The sequence below is a fragment of the Anneissia japonica genome, unplaced genomic scaffold (assembly GCF_011630105.1).
Source record: "Anneissia japonica isolate Jap-2015-1 unplaced genomic scaffold, ASM1163010v1 scaffold699_len907043_cov185, whole genome shotgun sequence".
Taxonomy (NCBI): domain Eukaryota; kingdom Metazoa; phylum Echinodermata; class Crinoidea; order Comatulida; family Comatulidae; genus Anneissia; species Anneissia japonica.
In genome coordinates, this window is record NW_022722982.1 from 703,558 (window position 1) to 720,637 (window position 17,080).

Below are 17,080 nucleotides of genomic sequence, written 5' to 3' on the forward strand. Positions count from 1 at the left end.
ACGGTGCCGTAGGGTTAGGCTGTTATCGAGATATCGTACGGTACCCATGTTTTATCGGCCCATATAAAATAGCCACACACTGGTGGCAGTAGTAGAAAGGCCTAACCAAGGTAGTGGGGGAGAAAAATGAATTCAAATAAATAAAATAATATTAAAATAATATTATCATTATATTAATAATGGTAAAAATGCGGTTTGGCTCAGTGGTTTTCATTGTAGTTGTTGAACTTGTAGTCAGCAAGAGTACAAACAGTAACAGACCCCATGGATGGCAAAACGAACAAGGGAAAACAAAACTAGATTAAGAGATGAGATCGAATATTTTTTGGGGAAGAGTGAAATGGTGCAACACAGTAAGAGAAAAAGATTGATTTGTAGTCGACATCCTGAAACATTTGTCCAGCATTGGACCAACAATGTCTAGGTGACAGCCATAGTGTATGTTTGTTATACTGTTCCATTTATTGAGCTAGAAGCATTAAGGTATAAAAAGATCTCACATGAGTCTTAATTAATTTTCATCAATGTTTCTCAAACCTGCTTATTGTTCAGCAAAATATACCAGTACATAAGCCCTTTGATATTTGCTATTGTCAATATGTATGTTGTTAAATGAATAAACAATTAACATCAAAATAGTGATATAAAGTGTTTACCCAAACTTGATCACCATGACAAAGGCATGGATAATGTATGTTTGTAAAGTTTTAAATAAATTTAGGAAGTTTAAAGATAAGAATATTGTTCCAATTGTTAAGAAATATAAAGGTATAAAAGATCACACATGGATAGTAATTGATGTTCATCAATGTTTTCTCAAACCTGCTTATTGTTCAGCAAAATATACCAGTATATACAGTAAGCCCTATAATATTTGCCATTGTCAATATGTTTAAAAAGATTAACAGGTACCGTATTAGCAAATAAATTATTACATTATAAATATAATTTATATGTATAAGTGTGTATTGTGATCATATGGCAAATGTATTGTGCAATAATACATTTCAGTCTACACCACAACTCTATCTGTACACGCCTGCTACTTAAAATAAAGAAATTGTTTAAATTTATTCCCAGATCTCTACTCAGGTACTTCACAACACCCTACAAATCAAAAAAAAAAAATTAAAAAAAAAATTATACCATACCTTTAATAATGTAAACTCTACAATACTTATTGATCTATAGGAAAATACAGTTACAGATTTATTTATTGAAAGAGCAAATTTAAATATGATAACAAAATTTACACATACTGTAGGATAAATTTGGAAGTAGCTGTATACACAAATTCAATAAGCTACCGAAGTTGTGGCATTTTTTTATAGGAAATATTTCTTGTTTAATTTACTTTCCTCTCTGTTTATGTATGAAACAAAATAGATCAAGTTGTCGATCGTGTGAAGTGAATATCAATCCATATTTCAGATCATTTAAGGGAAAAATAATGACTTTACTGTTGTTATTTACTGAACCGATAGCTGCCTTTGACCACATGTCTTTATGTTTACGCAGACCTACAATACTTCCGCATTCTTTAGCTGTGTCTTTAGTCAGTTGTTTTGCAGTGTTAGACCCATTATTTACACATTATCGTCACTATAATTGAATCACGACTTTTATAACTTTCAAACTTTCAATGTGCAGTGGTCTAATTTAAGTTCTGCTTGAAAACTACTTAAAATTCAAATACAGCAGTACCAAGTACGATTTGGATAACTACATTTGATATGCATTTTTAAACATAGGCTTACAAAACAGGCCTGTATTTAGTGGGGGGAAGGGTGGGTCCGACCGAACCCCCACCCCAGGAGATGGAGTTCCGTGAAAATTAGAATCGGAGGGTTCGCTAAACAAGGTATAAAAAAGTCTCTCCTTATTTAAAGCACTAAAAATGTATATTTATTTATACTGTAAAAGGGCCTGAGGCCTATCACACTGAATAAAGTCCCCATTTAGGGGAGAGAAGAAGAAGTATGTGGGTTTTGATAAGGAGTTGCGCATAGTCCCAACCCAACCCCCTCCCCCCTCCCAATTAAAATTCCTAAATACGGGCCTGCAAAATAATACTAAATACAAGATACAATTTGACTCGAATTAGATACATGGCAATTCTGTTTTTAATGGCAATAACCGGTAACTATTTAAAAATAAACATGAAAATATATTTAAACATCAGAACGCCAACAAGCAAGGTTTTTAATAAGCGAGTTAGCCCTCAACCATTCATACAATATTAACACCAAGGTTCGAGTCACTGTATTTGGTATGGATTTTAAACACATTAGTGATAGCCTTCAAATTAAAGTTAAGGAGTACATTGCATAAACGTTTTACCACAAACCACAAAATTGGCAATAAGAATAGGTCTACACAACATACGTCATCACAATTAGTACGGGTCTTGACAAAGACAGGATGGCGTACTTACTGTAGATAACATGCAACCTACCTTAATGAATAATCGTTCTCTTTTTATCGAAAACTAATCGCGATGTTAAACATACTGCTACTAAGTGAGCGCACCCTCTAGTTTATATAATCATTCTAGTTTATATTGTCCAGAAAAAGGAAATAGTACCTATGAGTTATTTCCAAAGCCTTGGGTAGGGTAAATACTAAGAAGAACTAGTCACAATAAACAGATGAATTGCATGTCTTTTCTGTTTTTTGTTTTTTTTTGGACTTGCAATGTTTTTCTTATTAAGTATTTTAAATTATGATGAATAGAGTCTGCTTTCTTAGAGACAACTATTCAGTTTCATCACTATATTCCACTTACCCCACTTTGTTTTTTTGCAGCACTATAGAAGTCCCAGGTCTAGTTGTTTTAAATACAGAAACACAAGTATATCATATAATGAATGAAGTTGTGCCATCATCTAAAGATTCTATAAAATACTTTCTGCATTCAGTCACTGATGGTACAGCAAAAGTAAGTATCCAATCAAATTATTGATTACAAATGTGAATAATAAAGCTCATTTGTAGTTGTGCATTATTTTGCTAGATCTACTGATATCGTAGAAGTAAATTACCGGTAGATGGATAATGAAAATAGAAATGCTTGAATTCTAGGTATGGAATAATTTGAGGATAAGCATGATAGGGTTTTTTAATTATTTGGTGTAAACCAATGATAAACCACAAAATTGTGAAAATCTATCAAGAATAAACGAGATACGTTCAAACGAGTATAAATGTAAAGACGACATGATATAAAATTCAGTTTTTTCTTAATTCAAATGGCAATATGATGACGTCACAATGTCCCATCAGCCATTATGATCTATAAAATCGTATCTACAACTCATGTGCTCTCAGAATATGTAATAAAAATTGGGGGGTCACCTTGCATCCTAAAGAGCTATATTTGATTATAAATAGGCATAATTATAAGCATATGTAATTTTTGAGGCATGCGTACGCGCACGTTAAGACACGCAAACAAAAAAGTAAGATACCTAACATTCAACCTTGACCTGAAGTATAAGCCCATTTAATATTATTCAGAAATGACGAATGGTTAAGATGATATGATGTCATCAAAGTTTTGAGGAAAAAAAATATAAAATTTTTGTTGTTTTTTTAATTCAGATGGCAATATGATGACGTCACAATGTCCGATCAGCTATTATGATATATAAAATCATATCTACAGCTCATGTGCTTTCAAAATATGTAATAAAAATTGGGGGTCACCTTTCATCCTAAGGAGCTATAACTGATGAAAAAAAAAGACATGATATAAATTTTAATTTTGACGCATGCGAACGCTCGCGTTATTATGCGCGCACAAAAATATAATGTACATAACATTTAACCATGACCTGAAGTTTATACCCACTAAATATGATTCAGAAATCATGACTAATTAAGGTGATTATTGGGTCATCAAAGGTTTGATGAAAGAAGGATGAGGGGGGTAAGCAAAACCCTATATTTTGAACATGATGATGTCATCAAAATGTAAACAAATGTCACATATATGAAAGAGAATTGCCTCAGCTATAACATACTCAAAGTTAGAAGAAAATCGACCAAGAATAAGCAAGATACGCTCAAATACATATTTTTTTTTAATGACGTCATCGATAATACTCAGTTTGTTGAATTCAGATGGCAATATGATGACGTCATAATGTTCGATCAGCCATTATGACCTATAAAATCATATTTACAACTCATGTGCTTTCAGAATATGTAATAAAAATTGGGGTCACCTTTCATCCTGAGGAACTATAACTGATTAAAAAAAGGACTCATTTTGACTGAAAATTGACAAAAACGCGCAAATGCACACGTATCTTAGATGTGCGCGTACTGCACTATTATTAGACGTAAAATTACTGAAAAAAATGCAAATATATCATTACCGTGTAAGAAACTTAAAAAATGTCAAAAATTGTAATTTGAGTCATCTGCGCATTTTCGCGCGCGACCTGAAAATTTGTTAAAAAGTTGAAATGCTCAGAATCACTTGAAACGTACACAAATTTAGTCAAAACGTGATTTTTGAGCAAATTTAATTTTCATCGCACGCGTATGTGCACGTAATGAGCTGCAATTAAGACAGTACTGTGCATATGGATAGTACTTGAGATGAAGTATACCTGTGTGAAGTTTCAACAAAAGAGGCCTAACGATGGTGAAGTTATGATCAATCAAAAAATTTGCTACGTAAAACGCAAAATTGCACGTAGATGAAGTCACGCGTGACTGATCACGCTGAAAAGCTGACAATAACAAGAGGTTAACGTTATCTGATCACCAATTTGATTTACTAAATTTCATTATGTAAAAATAGTTATGCTTTAACATAGATTAAAAATATGTTATGCCTTACTTATTTTTAATCTAGGGTCTTTTTAATTAATTTTCTTTTTTTATTGGAAATTCCGTAGTGCAGAGCAAATTTATCAAAACCCATTAGGTTTACAGTAATATGAAAAAAAAAAATTAGTTTGTACAGAAATAGTATCTAAAATGATCTCAGTTTCCAAAGTTAAAGCAAAAGATCTAATCTAAAACACACAATATTACGCAGGATGTATTTGTTTGGAAAAGAACCCACTCTTTTGTGAAATTAAGAGGTTTATAGGTGAAAATTATAAATTTAGAAACTGAGATCAATATGTGATTTTTTTTAAATTTCTTTAAAAGCATTTGTTTTTTAACAATTACAGCAGATGTAAATAACGTTCTGAGAGATAATAAAAAAACAATGGCTATTGAATAACATTTTTTGATAGTAGAAATAAAAGTTTTAAAAACTTTATTTCACTAACAAAGTAGAGGAATGACATACAGTATACAGTACTTCAACTACCAAAATATGCAACTCATAGATAACCACAAACTTCACTTTTGTTAAATATCAAATGAATTAACTTTACATGTTATAAACAATGCAAATAAACAGTAGTTAAAGCATGTGGATCAATTGTGTGTTTGAATCACAAGTTCATGTATGTAAAAAGGGAGAGGCTTACTTTCTCGCAAACTTAGCAATAAATTGTCTGCTTAGAGTTTATTCAAAGAAGTATTGCTTGTAAACTGAATAATTAGGAATACATTTATTTAAGCAACTAATTTAGTTGCATACTTGGTTTTTACTCATCATTACTACTGGCTTAGAATTATATATAGTTATGTATGGCACTTATGCTAAGAATTAAAATGGCGAGCGATTGTGAGGGTAGGGTGATTATGGTAGGATTAAGTGGTATTGCTAAATCCCACAAACCTCCCAAAACACACTGTAGAAAATCAAACAATTCAATTGTGATTGACTGACTTGGTATATCAATAAGAAAATTAAATACATGCATAACTATTTTTTGGTTAAAATTTAGATTTTTATGAAAAAATACTTGCAAATACACCAAAAACCTCTAAACACACTGTAAACCTCATTTAAATCATATAATTATGATTGTAGAACTCTCTTTTTCTTTAAAAAAAAAAAATAATAATAATTTGATGTTCATACTAACCCACTGTTTGTGGAGTTTACCAATACACAGATTGAATTTCTGGAAAATTTTGATTCCGCTTCCGTGAAGTCGGCCACAAGTAAATTATTTTAGTATTAATAAATGCATGATTTATGTTGATTTATTGATTATGTTGTTGCTATTTTTTAACATTTAAATGAAAATAAAAAGTGTAATTCATGGCTTTTTATTTATCTTTGAATATTTTATCATTGAATATTAATTCTTGCAAAAAGTAAAATGTAAATGGCAATTTGTTTGATGTTAGATTCCTTTTAAAATCTAAAATATTTAAGATAAAAAAATGCATATATTGACTCAAGAAAATCATTTTAATACAAAATTTGATTATTGGGGAGATTCCTTTTAAAAACTAAATTAGTTAAGATAAAAAAATGCATATAATTAATCAAGAAAATCAGTTTTAATTCAGAATTTGATTATTGGGGCCATTTTTACCTACCTGTCATATGGAGCCATTTTTACTGAGGCCATTTTTTCCGGGGCCATTTTTTCCGGGGCTATTTTTTCCGGGGCCATTCTTACCGTACACTCTGGAGACATCTCTTACTTTTTTTTTAAAGATTGTACTACGTTATTTAACATGCACATGTGCCTAGTGTACACATTACCAATGGCTTAAACGTCTCCTCAGAAAGGCCATCACAATGAAATTCCCAATAAATGCCATCAAAGTGAATTGCATAATAGAAAAGCAAATTGTTGAATGTAACTGTAGAAAATACTTACATAGTACATCAAAATATGTATCAATTATTGTCCTTCATAGGCTTATGGTGGAAACTCATTGTTCCGGATGATATATCGAGTTTTCTATGAATTTGCCACAACAGCTTTGGTAAGTACACATATGCCACCAAATGTTGAGACTTATGTGGTGATCATTTTTTTTGGAAAATAATGTTTACTAGTGATTTTTAATGATGTACTTTATTAATGATTAAATCTGTGATAGTACGTTAAAGTCAGGCTCTGGAGGAAAACATTTTTTTTGATATGTTGTACAACTTCTCTAAGACTGAAAAAGCATATTTGATGAAAAACTTGGAAACGGTTAATGATATACAGATTTTTGAATATTTAAAAACTGGTGGTAAATGTAGAAAAAAGGGTGGTTACGCCCTTTTCCCTCAGTTTTTAAATATTTAAAAATCTGTATCTCATTAACCATTCCAGAGTTTTTATCATTGTCATAGTCAAAATGGTTTTTGTGTCTTCAGTTGGAAAAAAAATCTGTTGGACAACATATTGTTAGGGTAGCCTATAGACATAGGGCCCGTTTGAGCGAAAAAATATCCGTACGATTTACCAGTTAATTAACCGGTACACACTTTCTAAAACCGCTCGGACACTAGTCTAATTACCTTTCCATCTGGATTATCCGCAACAATTTTGACCACCAAATTGCTGGGTAGAATACCGTGTATGGAATGACCATGGATCCGGAGGCGATGATAAATCAACCTTAATTGTTTTTCCAAAAGTTTTGCCCACAGCCAGCACCAAATTCAATAGGTTTAACGGCCCAGGCGTGGTTACAGCTCTCCTTCGCCTCCTCACAAATGCACGACCAAGTCTAAATTTAGTAGCATATAGCTAAGCTATGCGATTGATTTGTAGATTTACCATTATTCGGAGAAAATAAACTTGAATAAACTAGCCTACGTACAGATTTTAAAGCAGCCATTATAAATTATTGAGCTACATTATCGTTCCACCGTGCCGCGCTTTGTGTACGTGGGCCGGTTATAGCAGCAGTAGCAAGTAAACAAAAAAGAATGGGTTGTTGACCATGGGATAAGTTGAAATTTTCTTCCGGAGTAGTTTCGTTACACGTATTTACCGTGAGCTAAAACTTGCTGAGTGCTCAGCGCAATTAACCGGTGAAATAAACGGAATATGGTTGGCATTTTTTGCTCGAACGGGCCCCTACTCATCCCAGATTCTTTCTATAATTAATAGAAAGAATCCTTCTGCACAAGTATGGTCCGATAATTAATGTGACTGTTTCCACAAGCAAGGTCAGATTTGGCCAGACACTTGTCTGGATTACATAACCTTACTGCCTTTGTGCTGGCTTTTACCACCACGGTGGATACATGTTTATATCGTTAGGGTGTTAATATGTATAGGCAGAAAACATTAGCCCCGTTCATATCCAACTATGGCGAGATAATTTTAGTGGATGAGCTAGAAGATCTCGCCATAAGTTTGAGTATGACCGCTCAAGTATGGCGAGATGAAGGCCACAACTCGACTAAGCCTGTCGAGTAAACTTATGTCGACTAACTTCTTAATCCAGCCTAAAGCCAGTAAACAATTAAACAGCAGGTGGCCACAGGTCACGAATACACCAATCAAATTGAAGCAAAGTGACCTTCCATATCTTCATAAACACCATTCAGAATTGACGCAGTCTCCCTGATCTGTGTACTGTACTTTAATTTCAACAAGTCTTATTTTGCAAATGATGGCCGAAAAGCCATCTCTGGACGTATGCGCAGGAATGTGATTTAATAGGTATCTGGAGAGAACCAGAAATCGCCGAAAAAGTTGAAGATAAATTGTACCGTCAGAAGGCTGGTGTCCTGGTCCACGAAAGGATAGCAGAGAGAATGCGGGACTTATAGGCCACAATAGCATAACATTGGCAATTGTTGTGACAAAGTTGAAAAATCTAAGAGCAGACCACTAGGCTGTGAGAGACGTTTTTATTCATGGGACGGGCAAGGGGTCGGCCAATGTAATAAGGGATGACCCAAAATCGGCATGCCCACACTAGGCCTACCACGCACTAAACGAAATACTTGGTGGAAAACCCAGTGTAAACCCTCCAGCTGGACTCTTCGGCCAGTCTAATCAACCGCCGAGACCTAGGCCTAGCTTACGCCTATATTCTCGACTATATTATAAACTAGTCGCGCGAAAATCAACAGTAATTACCACCATGCGATTGTACTTCCTGTCTAATGATATGTTTTCTGAATTTCTGGTAGTCAAAATATCTAGCTCTAACCTTAACGTCGAACGCGATTAGTGGATTTAATCCAATTAACTTGGCAAGTAGATCAGCTACTTTATCTGGCTATAATCCCATATGAACCTAGCTATTGAAGTGAAGGAGTTGGTGCTCAGATCCAGAACAGGCAAGACCTGGGATCTGTGATGTTTAATAAAGATACATAGAAATATAAAGGCAGTCGTTTGAGTTTATTGTTACATTGTCATGCGTAATGCTGTGACGTTGCTGTAGAGATAAGTGAGTGAACCGGGCGAATTTCGGCCGTATCAATATCAACAAAAGATTTTCCTCCGGAGCCTGGCTTTAACAGGATAACTATACAAAGTTGTCTGTTATGAGCTAAAAAATGAAAAGTTCTGTTGAAGTAATTCCTCGAATAGGAGTCATAGGTTTCTTTCCTTTTTTTTTTTTTTTGGACCATTGGATGGGCTTCTTTTCAAGATAGGCTTCTTTTAGAGATGGGCTTCTTTTTGAGATTATAGTACTTGTACTTGGAATTGCTACTGTAAAACCATATAGGTCAATTTTCAAACTATAATGATGATCAAAACATTCCGACGACAATCTGTTGGACAACTAAATATATATACATATAAATTATATAATCAAATTCAAGCTTTTTTAATTTATTAACCATAAAATAACAGCTTCTTTTTGAGATTATAGTACTTGTACTTGGAATTGCTACTGTAAAACCATATAGGTCAATTTTCAAACTATAATGATGATCAAAACATTCCGACGACAATCTGTTGGACAACTAAATATATATACATATAAATTATATAATCAAATTCAAGCTTTTTTAATTAATTAACCATAAAATAACAATTGAAAGGCCTGTGTATAATTTAAATCTGTGTACATTGTAATACAATATATCATTGTTTGCAGATGATACCTCAATGTCTATTGTGGATAAAAATGTTAGTAATATTGAAAACAAAATGGCAGAAGACTTACAAAAAATTTGTTTTTGGATAAAAAGAATAAATTATGTTTAAACAGTTAGAAAACTAAAATTATGCTTTTGGTACACACCGCCAATTATCAGATCATGACTTCAAAATTAACATTATTGGCAATAAATTAGATAGAGTTTATACATTTAAATGTCTTGGTGTAGATATTGTTAGCTTGGCAGGATCATGTGAACACTGTATCCAAGAAAGTGTTTGCAAATCCTTCAATCCTAAAGTGTGTAAATCTTCGACTTTGTATAGTTATCCTGTTAAAGCCAGGCGCCGGAGGAAAATCTTTTGTTGATATGTTGACCCTGCCAGCCCTTGCACTTGTGTTTACTAAATGTTTTTGTCATTTATGTAGAACTGTGTATTACTTTTTTCTTTTCTCTTTTCGACTTATATTATTATGTATGTAGAACTGTGTAACTATTTTCTTTTTTCTTTTCGAATTATATTTTATGTATTTGCCGTTGGGTTTTGTGCATTTGGAGAGCGTGTCGTGTTGGAGGTGCTTGCACCTGTTGGTACGCTCTCTCACTGGAATTTCTGATTAAATATATATATATATATTTTTGTACTGTTGCCAGTGTAAAGCCAAATAAAATAAAAAAATAAAATAAAATAAAATAAACAATCAATCTACTTTAAATATACTTTATCTCTCACTTGTTCAGCCACATTTTGACTACTGCAGCAGTCTGTGGTTCAAATCGTTTGATAATGGTTTAGACAAACTGACTTAACTTCAAAAACGTGGGGCGATATTGATATTAAATGCTCATTTCCACACACCTGCTAAAGAAATGTTCACATCACTTGGTTAGTTAAACCTTAGTAATATTTTATGTAAAACATCATCTTTAATATTCAAGTGTTTAAAGGAAAAATTACCTGAATACCTTTAAATCATATCTTAAATTTGCTAATGAAAATCATAACCATTTCACAAGAAATAGTTGCAAATGGAGAAATGTAGAACCGAATATTATAAACATTCCTTTAAATGGAAAGGTGCTAATCTTTTTAACACTTAAAGTGAAGTAACCAAATCTTTAAGTAGCTTACATATTTTTAAAAGTAACTGTAATTAAGGCATCATTAGTTTAAGCTTTTATTTTGTATTATCATTTTGTTTATAATGTGAATTGTATTTTAGTTTTATGTTTTACTTTTTAATCTGCAAACTGTTGTACCCAGGGCCCCAAGGGAGACCAGTCTACTTGACTAATTGGGCCACCCTGGTTAAAAATTGTAAATGAATGAATGAATCAATCAATAATGTCAGTGTGCATCACATAGTATAATTGTATAATCAACTGACTTTACATAACCTATAAACCAAGTGTTTTTTATTCCTTATTTCCGTTTCTTTGACATATCTTAAACAAGAATCCCATACTATCTTGATTTCGAGATGGTATTTTTTTTGAAGATTACTTTTTGAAATGGGATTCTTCTTGAGATCAACCCTTTTGGGGATTTTATTTGAGGTTTTAAGGTATTTGAATTGCTTAATTTCTATATTTATTTAGTATTCAGTATTCTTAATTGTCATTTTTAAACATATTATACATTTACATTGAAATAGCATTGCATGGGTCAGCTCTGAGTAGAAAAACTAAACCGTAAACTGTAAATAAAATATACTATAACACTGGTAAAACTATTCACCACCAGGACACAATTCTGGTATTTCTAGTCTATTTCGTGAATACTTACCAGGATAGACTGACTAATTGCCATTGTTCCCGAAACGGAACACCCCTTCAAAATAAATAGAACAGTGCGACCCAGGGCGCCATGTATGAGCCGTTTCCTTAACAATAGTCCTCATTCCCTATTCGAAGGTGTTCACATTTAGGAGCTCCCATTTATGATAAAGAATTACCTAAATTTAGCGGCGTGCTCTATAATCGAGATTGCAATTAATTCCTTGCAAGAAGTTTCTTATATATAATATATATATTATTCCTTGGATTTTATTGTCAAGAAGTTTTTTCAACATATCCTTTGTTTTAGCTTTTGATTTAGTAGTCTGTTAGCATTGCTATGTCCGCGCAGAAGTCTTTGTGCTCAGTACGTGGAGGCACCAAACCAAGTGTGAAGCCCTTTGTATCGTACGTGTAGCAAGCCGGAACCTAGTTTGATGCGGCTCTGAATTTGGCAGTTCAGGGTCTGTCGTTCTTGCGCCCAACGGGTCCCTCGTCTCTTTCTTGTCCGCTTGACCCTGCTTTGGTGTCTTTATTCTCAGAGCAGGTGGGCCGTGTTGCTAGGGAGGTTTTTCGCAGGGATGGAGGTAGCGTCGGCTGCCTCTGACCCGTCCGTTGCCCCGGTTCCCAGACCGTGGGGGGGGGAGGTCTTGGTGGGAGGCAAGTCTCCTATGGAAGACTCGTCTGAGCATTTGAATTCAGAAGCTGAGGATTCAGTCTCTCAGTTCTGATCTGGCTCAACTTGTTGCCCAGGCAATGCTGCCCATTTAGGTGTCTCTTTTGTGACTCTTTTCTCGGTGTGGTTTTTGGGTGGGGTGCCGCCGGCTCCTGCTCGCCCCGGCCATTCGGTCATGGTTTTAGGTGTCCGCGCTGCCAAGGACAGATTGCAGGAGGATCAGAAGCTTTCTTCCAGTTCTAAGACTTCGTTTTCGAACAAAGCACAGAGCGCGGCTGAATGGGGCTGGATTTGCTTTGTCTTTCTTATTTGACACTGACATGAGCCTGGTTCTTGTCCCTGATGCCATTGCCCTCCTTCAGGCGGGTATTGGGCTCATTCTGATCAGTTTAGTTCTATTTCCCATGCTGCCAGTGCGACACCATTCTAGTATTTCTAATTCTAAGTTTCAGGGGTAGAATTAATGTTTTTTAAAAAGAGATTTAAACTACATGGTAAAAAACATTCCGTTATTTAAGTACTGTAAGTTATTACAATTAAAAATTTGAATGTGGAAACAATTTCCCCTTTAAACAACTGAAGTATTATGTATCATGTTGACCGTAGAGCTTTAAATTGATTGGTAATCAATTTTTGTAGAAAAACGTATAGATACAGTACTTTTAAATGAGTTTTTCAAAATGGTAAAGGTGTGTTCCGATATGTTTGGCAGAAGCGAAACAATATTTAGTTATTTTCATGCATCTTTTAATGTAAATCTGACACTGTACTGCTAATTCAAAGCTCATAGCTATAGACATAAAGTCCTGATAAAATGCATCCTAAAATACATGGTCACTATACTATACTATATATATAATATTCATTACTATACAACTTTAAAGATGTATGGATAAAGATTATAAATAATAATTTCATTATGTTTATGATAGGCTTCTGGGATTATGGTCATATACACCAAGTTTTTTTATAGACACTTTTCATCTTATTTTTATATATTTACTATACTATTATTATTACAGTACTATTCTTTTATACCTTATTTATTCATTATTAATTATCATATTCTTGTATTATATTTAAGACCTCTGGGACTACAAGGTGTAATTATTTATAATTTTTGAATTCTATAATCATTTACTATTTTAAGCATTAACTGACTTTGTTGTATATTCACCAACTATTCACTGTAAATATTTTACTACAGTTAAGAACCTGTACATTATTTAAAACTGAAAACTATTCCCCCATAGGTCTATATTACTACTAGTTTAACGCCAGCGTTAATATTTCAAATGCTGTTTGTGTGAACACTTTGGAATTTTAATCCGTGGATTAGCTTACGCCGGTGTAAGCTACGCCAGTCCTACGCCGTATGTGTGAACATACTCTAAATGTTTTTTTGAGTTTTATTTTCTATTACATCGGACCATCAGATCATTACATCAGACCACCTACCTATACACCCAGATTAAATTAGTATTTTTTCTTGATTCCATAGGCAATTTGGAAAGCGCAGCCTGTCATCATCAGCCTTGTTATCATTCTACCTGGGTTCCTAATCACCTTCATTTGTTACACAATATGCACATCAGAAACTATTGATGAAGACATAGAAGATAGTGACTTTGAGGAAGATGAGGATGGAGATAAATTTGAGGAGCACAAGGACAAGAAAGGAGAAGGGGAAGGGGAAGAGAAGCACTTGAAGGCTGAATGATTTATCCATAAAAGACTTGCACACATTTAATAATCAGTTTTTTTACTCTACAATAGTGTAGTATGTTTAGCATTCCCACTGAATGGTGTATGGAAGATTAAAGCAGTATGTAGTACTGTTCATAAATTTGTTACATAAATACATATGAACCAAAGCTTTATGAGGTGTGTATTGGGTGTTTCTCATGTTTTAGTTCAGATTGAGATCACATTCTTCAAATTGTGATGGATGGATGAATGCTTTTACTAATCATCTTCAAGTCTTAAGTATTGGTAGTAGATATCCATGTTCTGTTAATTGCTAATGTCCAGTGGCAATGCCAGAAGAGGGTCGATATAGCACAGGACAACTCTTTGTGGAACTTTGGATTCCCAAGTGAAAGAAGCAAGAAGCTACAGCATTTTTCTAAACTCTGCTTTAAAACATATTTTTACAGTTTGATGTTGACTTTTTGGAACATTTAGAAGTGCATATTCTTAACATTTGCTCTAACCATGGTGTGGTTGAGGTCGGTGTGAAGCTTCTGTCAGGGAATCTCTGGCTCCACCACTGCTTCGCAACTCTGAATCATGTACGTATCATGTTGAAACTTAATACTTGAAACCATAATTTGGAATCTAGACACCATTGCACTCAGTTGGTGACAAATAATTTGATGTAAATTTTTATTAATTTTAGTAGTATTTTTTTATGTATGTTTTAATGTCTATTGTAGTAAATGTGTAGGTCTCCAGAGCAGTGTATGCATCTATTTCAGTTTCATATTGATAGGGAAGAAAGAATTACACAACATGTACAATTGTGTTCTCATTTTGGGTAAAACATAGTATAGCGTGCTAGGTGTAAAATCTGTGTGTGTGTTCATGTAAAATGTATTTAAATTAGGACATTACATTCCACAAATTTATATGTATAGATGTAGTTTGAAGCTCACAATTATACTATTTCAGATAGTGGTATTCAACACCCAATCCTCTTTTATACAATAAATATAAACCTTGGTGCAGTATGATGCTTTAGTTAGTGTTAGTGACCATGAATTATACAATAGTTGTGTGATCGTGTAACTATTTTAGTCATTCTACACTTGGTGTATGAGCTAACCCTTTGGTTTACAAGAGGTACATTTTTTTGTCATAATAGAATCCTACTCCTACGAATATGTTTGGAAGCATACTATAGAATCCAACTCCTAGTTTTCCATTGGAAGGCATTCCAAAATCAAATATTTGTTGATTAAATTTATATATGACACTTTAAAATAAAATCTTTTTTTAAACTACTGTAAAACCTCAAATTGAAGCCCTGGGCTTATTTTTTGCGAACCTTGGATGGGCTTCTTTACAAGGCTACTTATGAAAAGTAAGAGAGGGGCTTCTTTTCAAAATGAATGCTGTAAATTTTGGGAATTTGTACTATAAAACAATAAATAATGCCACTGTAACATCAATCTGTATCATGGAGTGTTTTTTAATAATAACGTAATAGTGTAGTTTTATATAGCGCGCATATCCATCTAATGCAAGATGCTCAGGGCGTTTGATATGTGGACTAGGAACTCAATCAATGACTTCCTTCGGCCCTAAGGGTCCCTTCGTGTCTGTGCTACCTGGTAACCCGGTACCAGCAACTCTCGTCTTCCACTATAGGGGCTGTCTATTCCAGTACACCGGGGTATCCCCCTACTCATCTCGAAGGATGTACTACGTTCTTTATAGTGCATTCAGTTTATAGTCCTTATTCGAGAAGACTTGTTCTACCACCAGAACCATAGGCTAGCGTGCCGTTCAAACCAGCGCCGATATTATGGCTATAGCTTTTTGAAATTCATGTACAGTTTGAAATGAAATCTTCTTTAAACTACCGTAAAATCTCGAATAGAAGCCCTGGGCTTCTTTTTTGCAAACTTTGGTTGGCTTCTTTAAAAGGCTACTTATGAAAAGTAAGAGAGGGGCTTCTTTTCAAAATGAATGCTGTAAATTTTGGAAATTTGTACTATATAAAACAATAATATAACAATAAGGCCACTGTAACATCAATCTGTATCATGTAGTGTTTTTTTAAATTCATGTACAGTGTGTGTATTTCGAACAGAAGCCTATGCTATCTTGAAGAGAAGCCCATGGGCTTCTGTCCTAGGCTTATTTTGCAAACTAAAGAAGGTGGGGGGGGGGGGGGTGCTTCAATTCGAGATGGGCTTCTCGAGATTAAGCCCACTGAGATTCAATTAGGGGTGTTACGGTATTGGACAATAAATTAGCAAAAAAAAAAAAATAATAATAGCACAACCTGCATTAAAGGACTGGTTTTTTAGTAGGAGTGGTTTGGATCTGCTTCTCAACCTTGAGGACAGGGGTTCAATCCCTTGCTATGTATTTCGCTTTTGTCCTTAGGCAAGGCACTTTACCTACGAACATGGAAACAATTATTTAGTACTGTTTATAATGTTTCGATTTGTTATTAATGGCGCAATTTTTTGAAAGTAAAGAGATTCAACGTATTACAAACAGTTTAATTTATCTATATATATATTGTTCTGGCTATGTTTCACAAGTCCTTTAGAAGATTTCTTATTCCAGTATCTTAACAAGTTACAATTTAATTTGCACAAGTTTATTCTATACCGGTCATCTGCATTCAGATTTATTTTAAAAATCATTGATTTTAGAATATCTGGGAATACAAATTACTCATTCAGCAGAGGCGGCCATATAGGTAGGCTAGTAATGTAGCTGGAAAGAGAAGCAGTGAGAAGAGTAGCATGCGCATAATACTCCTCCTCCTCCTCCTCCTCCAAATAAAATGTCCACCCACCTTATCAACTTTACAGACGCGTGTATACAGATCAATCAACATTTGGTTGCTCAATTCAAAAAGGGAACTTGTAATGCTCGTTAGAAAATGAAAAAAAAAATCTATATATTGATAATAATAGGTCAATTTATAAGGTGCAAATAAACAAGGTGTC

General features: G+C 33.9%; 1 protein-coding gene across 1 annotated transcript in view; it reads left to right on the forward strand.

Annotated features, from left to right (window-relative positions):
- The window catches only part of LOC117112040 (protein disulfide-isomerase TMX3-like), a 50,672-nt gene extending 35,110 nt beyond the window's left edge, over positions 1-15,562 (forward strand). Inside the window, exons 12-14 of the mRNA XM_033255093.1 lie at positions 2,806-2,938; positions 6,790-6,858; positions 13,894-15,562. Of these exons, the coding sequence (XP_033110984.1) occupies positions 2,806-2,938; positions 6,790-6,858; positions 13,894-14,112 (421 nt within the window). The 3' untranslated portion in view covers positions 14,113-15,562. The remainder of the gene's footprint in view (positions 1-2,805; positions 2,939-6,789; positions 6,859-13,893) is intronic.
- Positions 15,563-17,080: the final 1,518 nt, after the last annotated feature.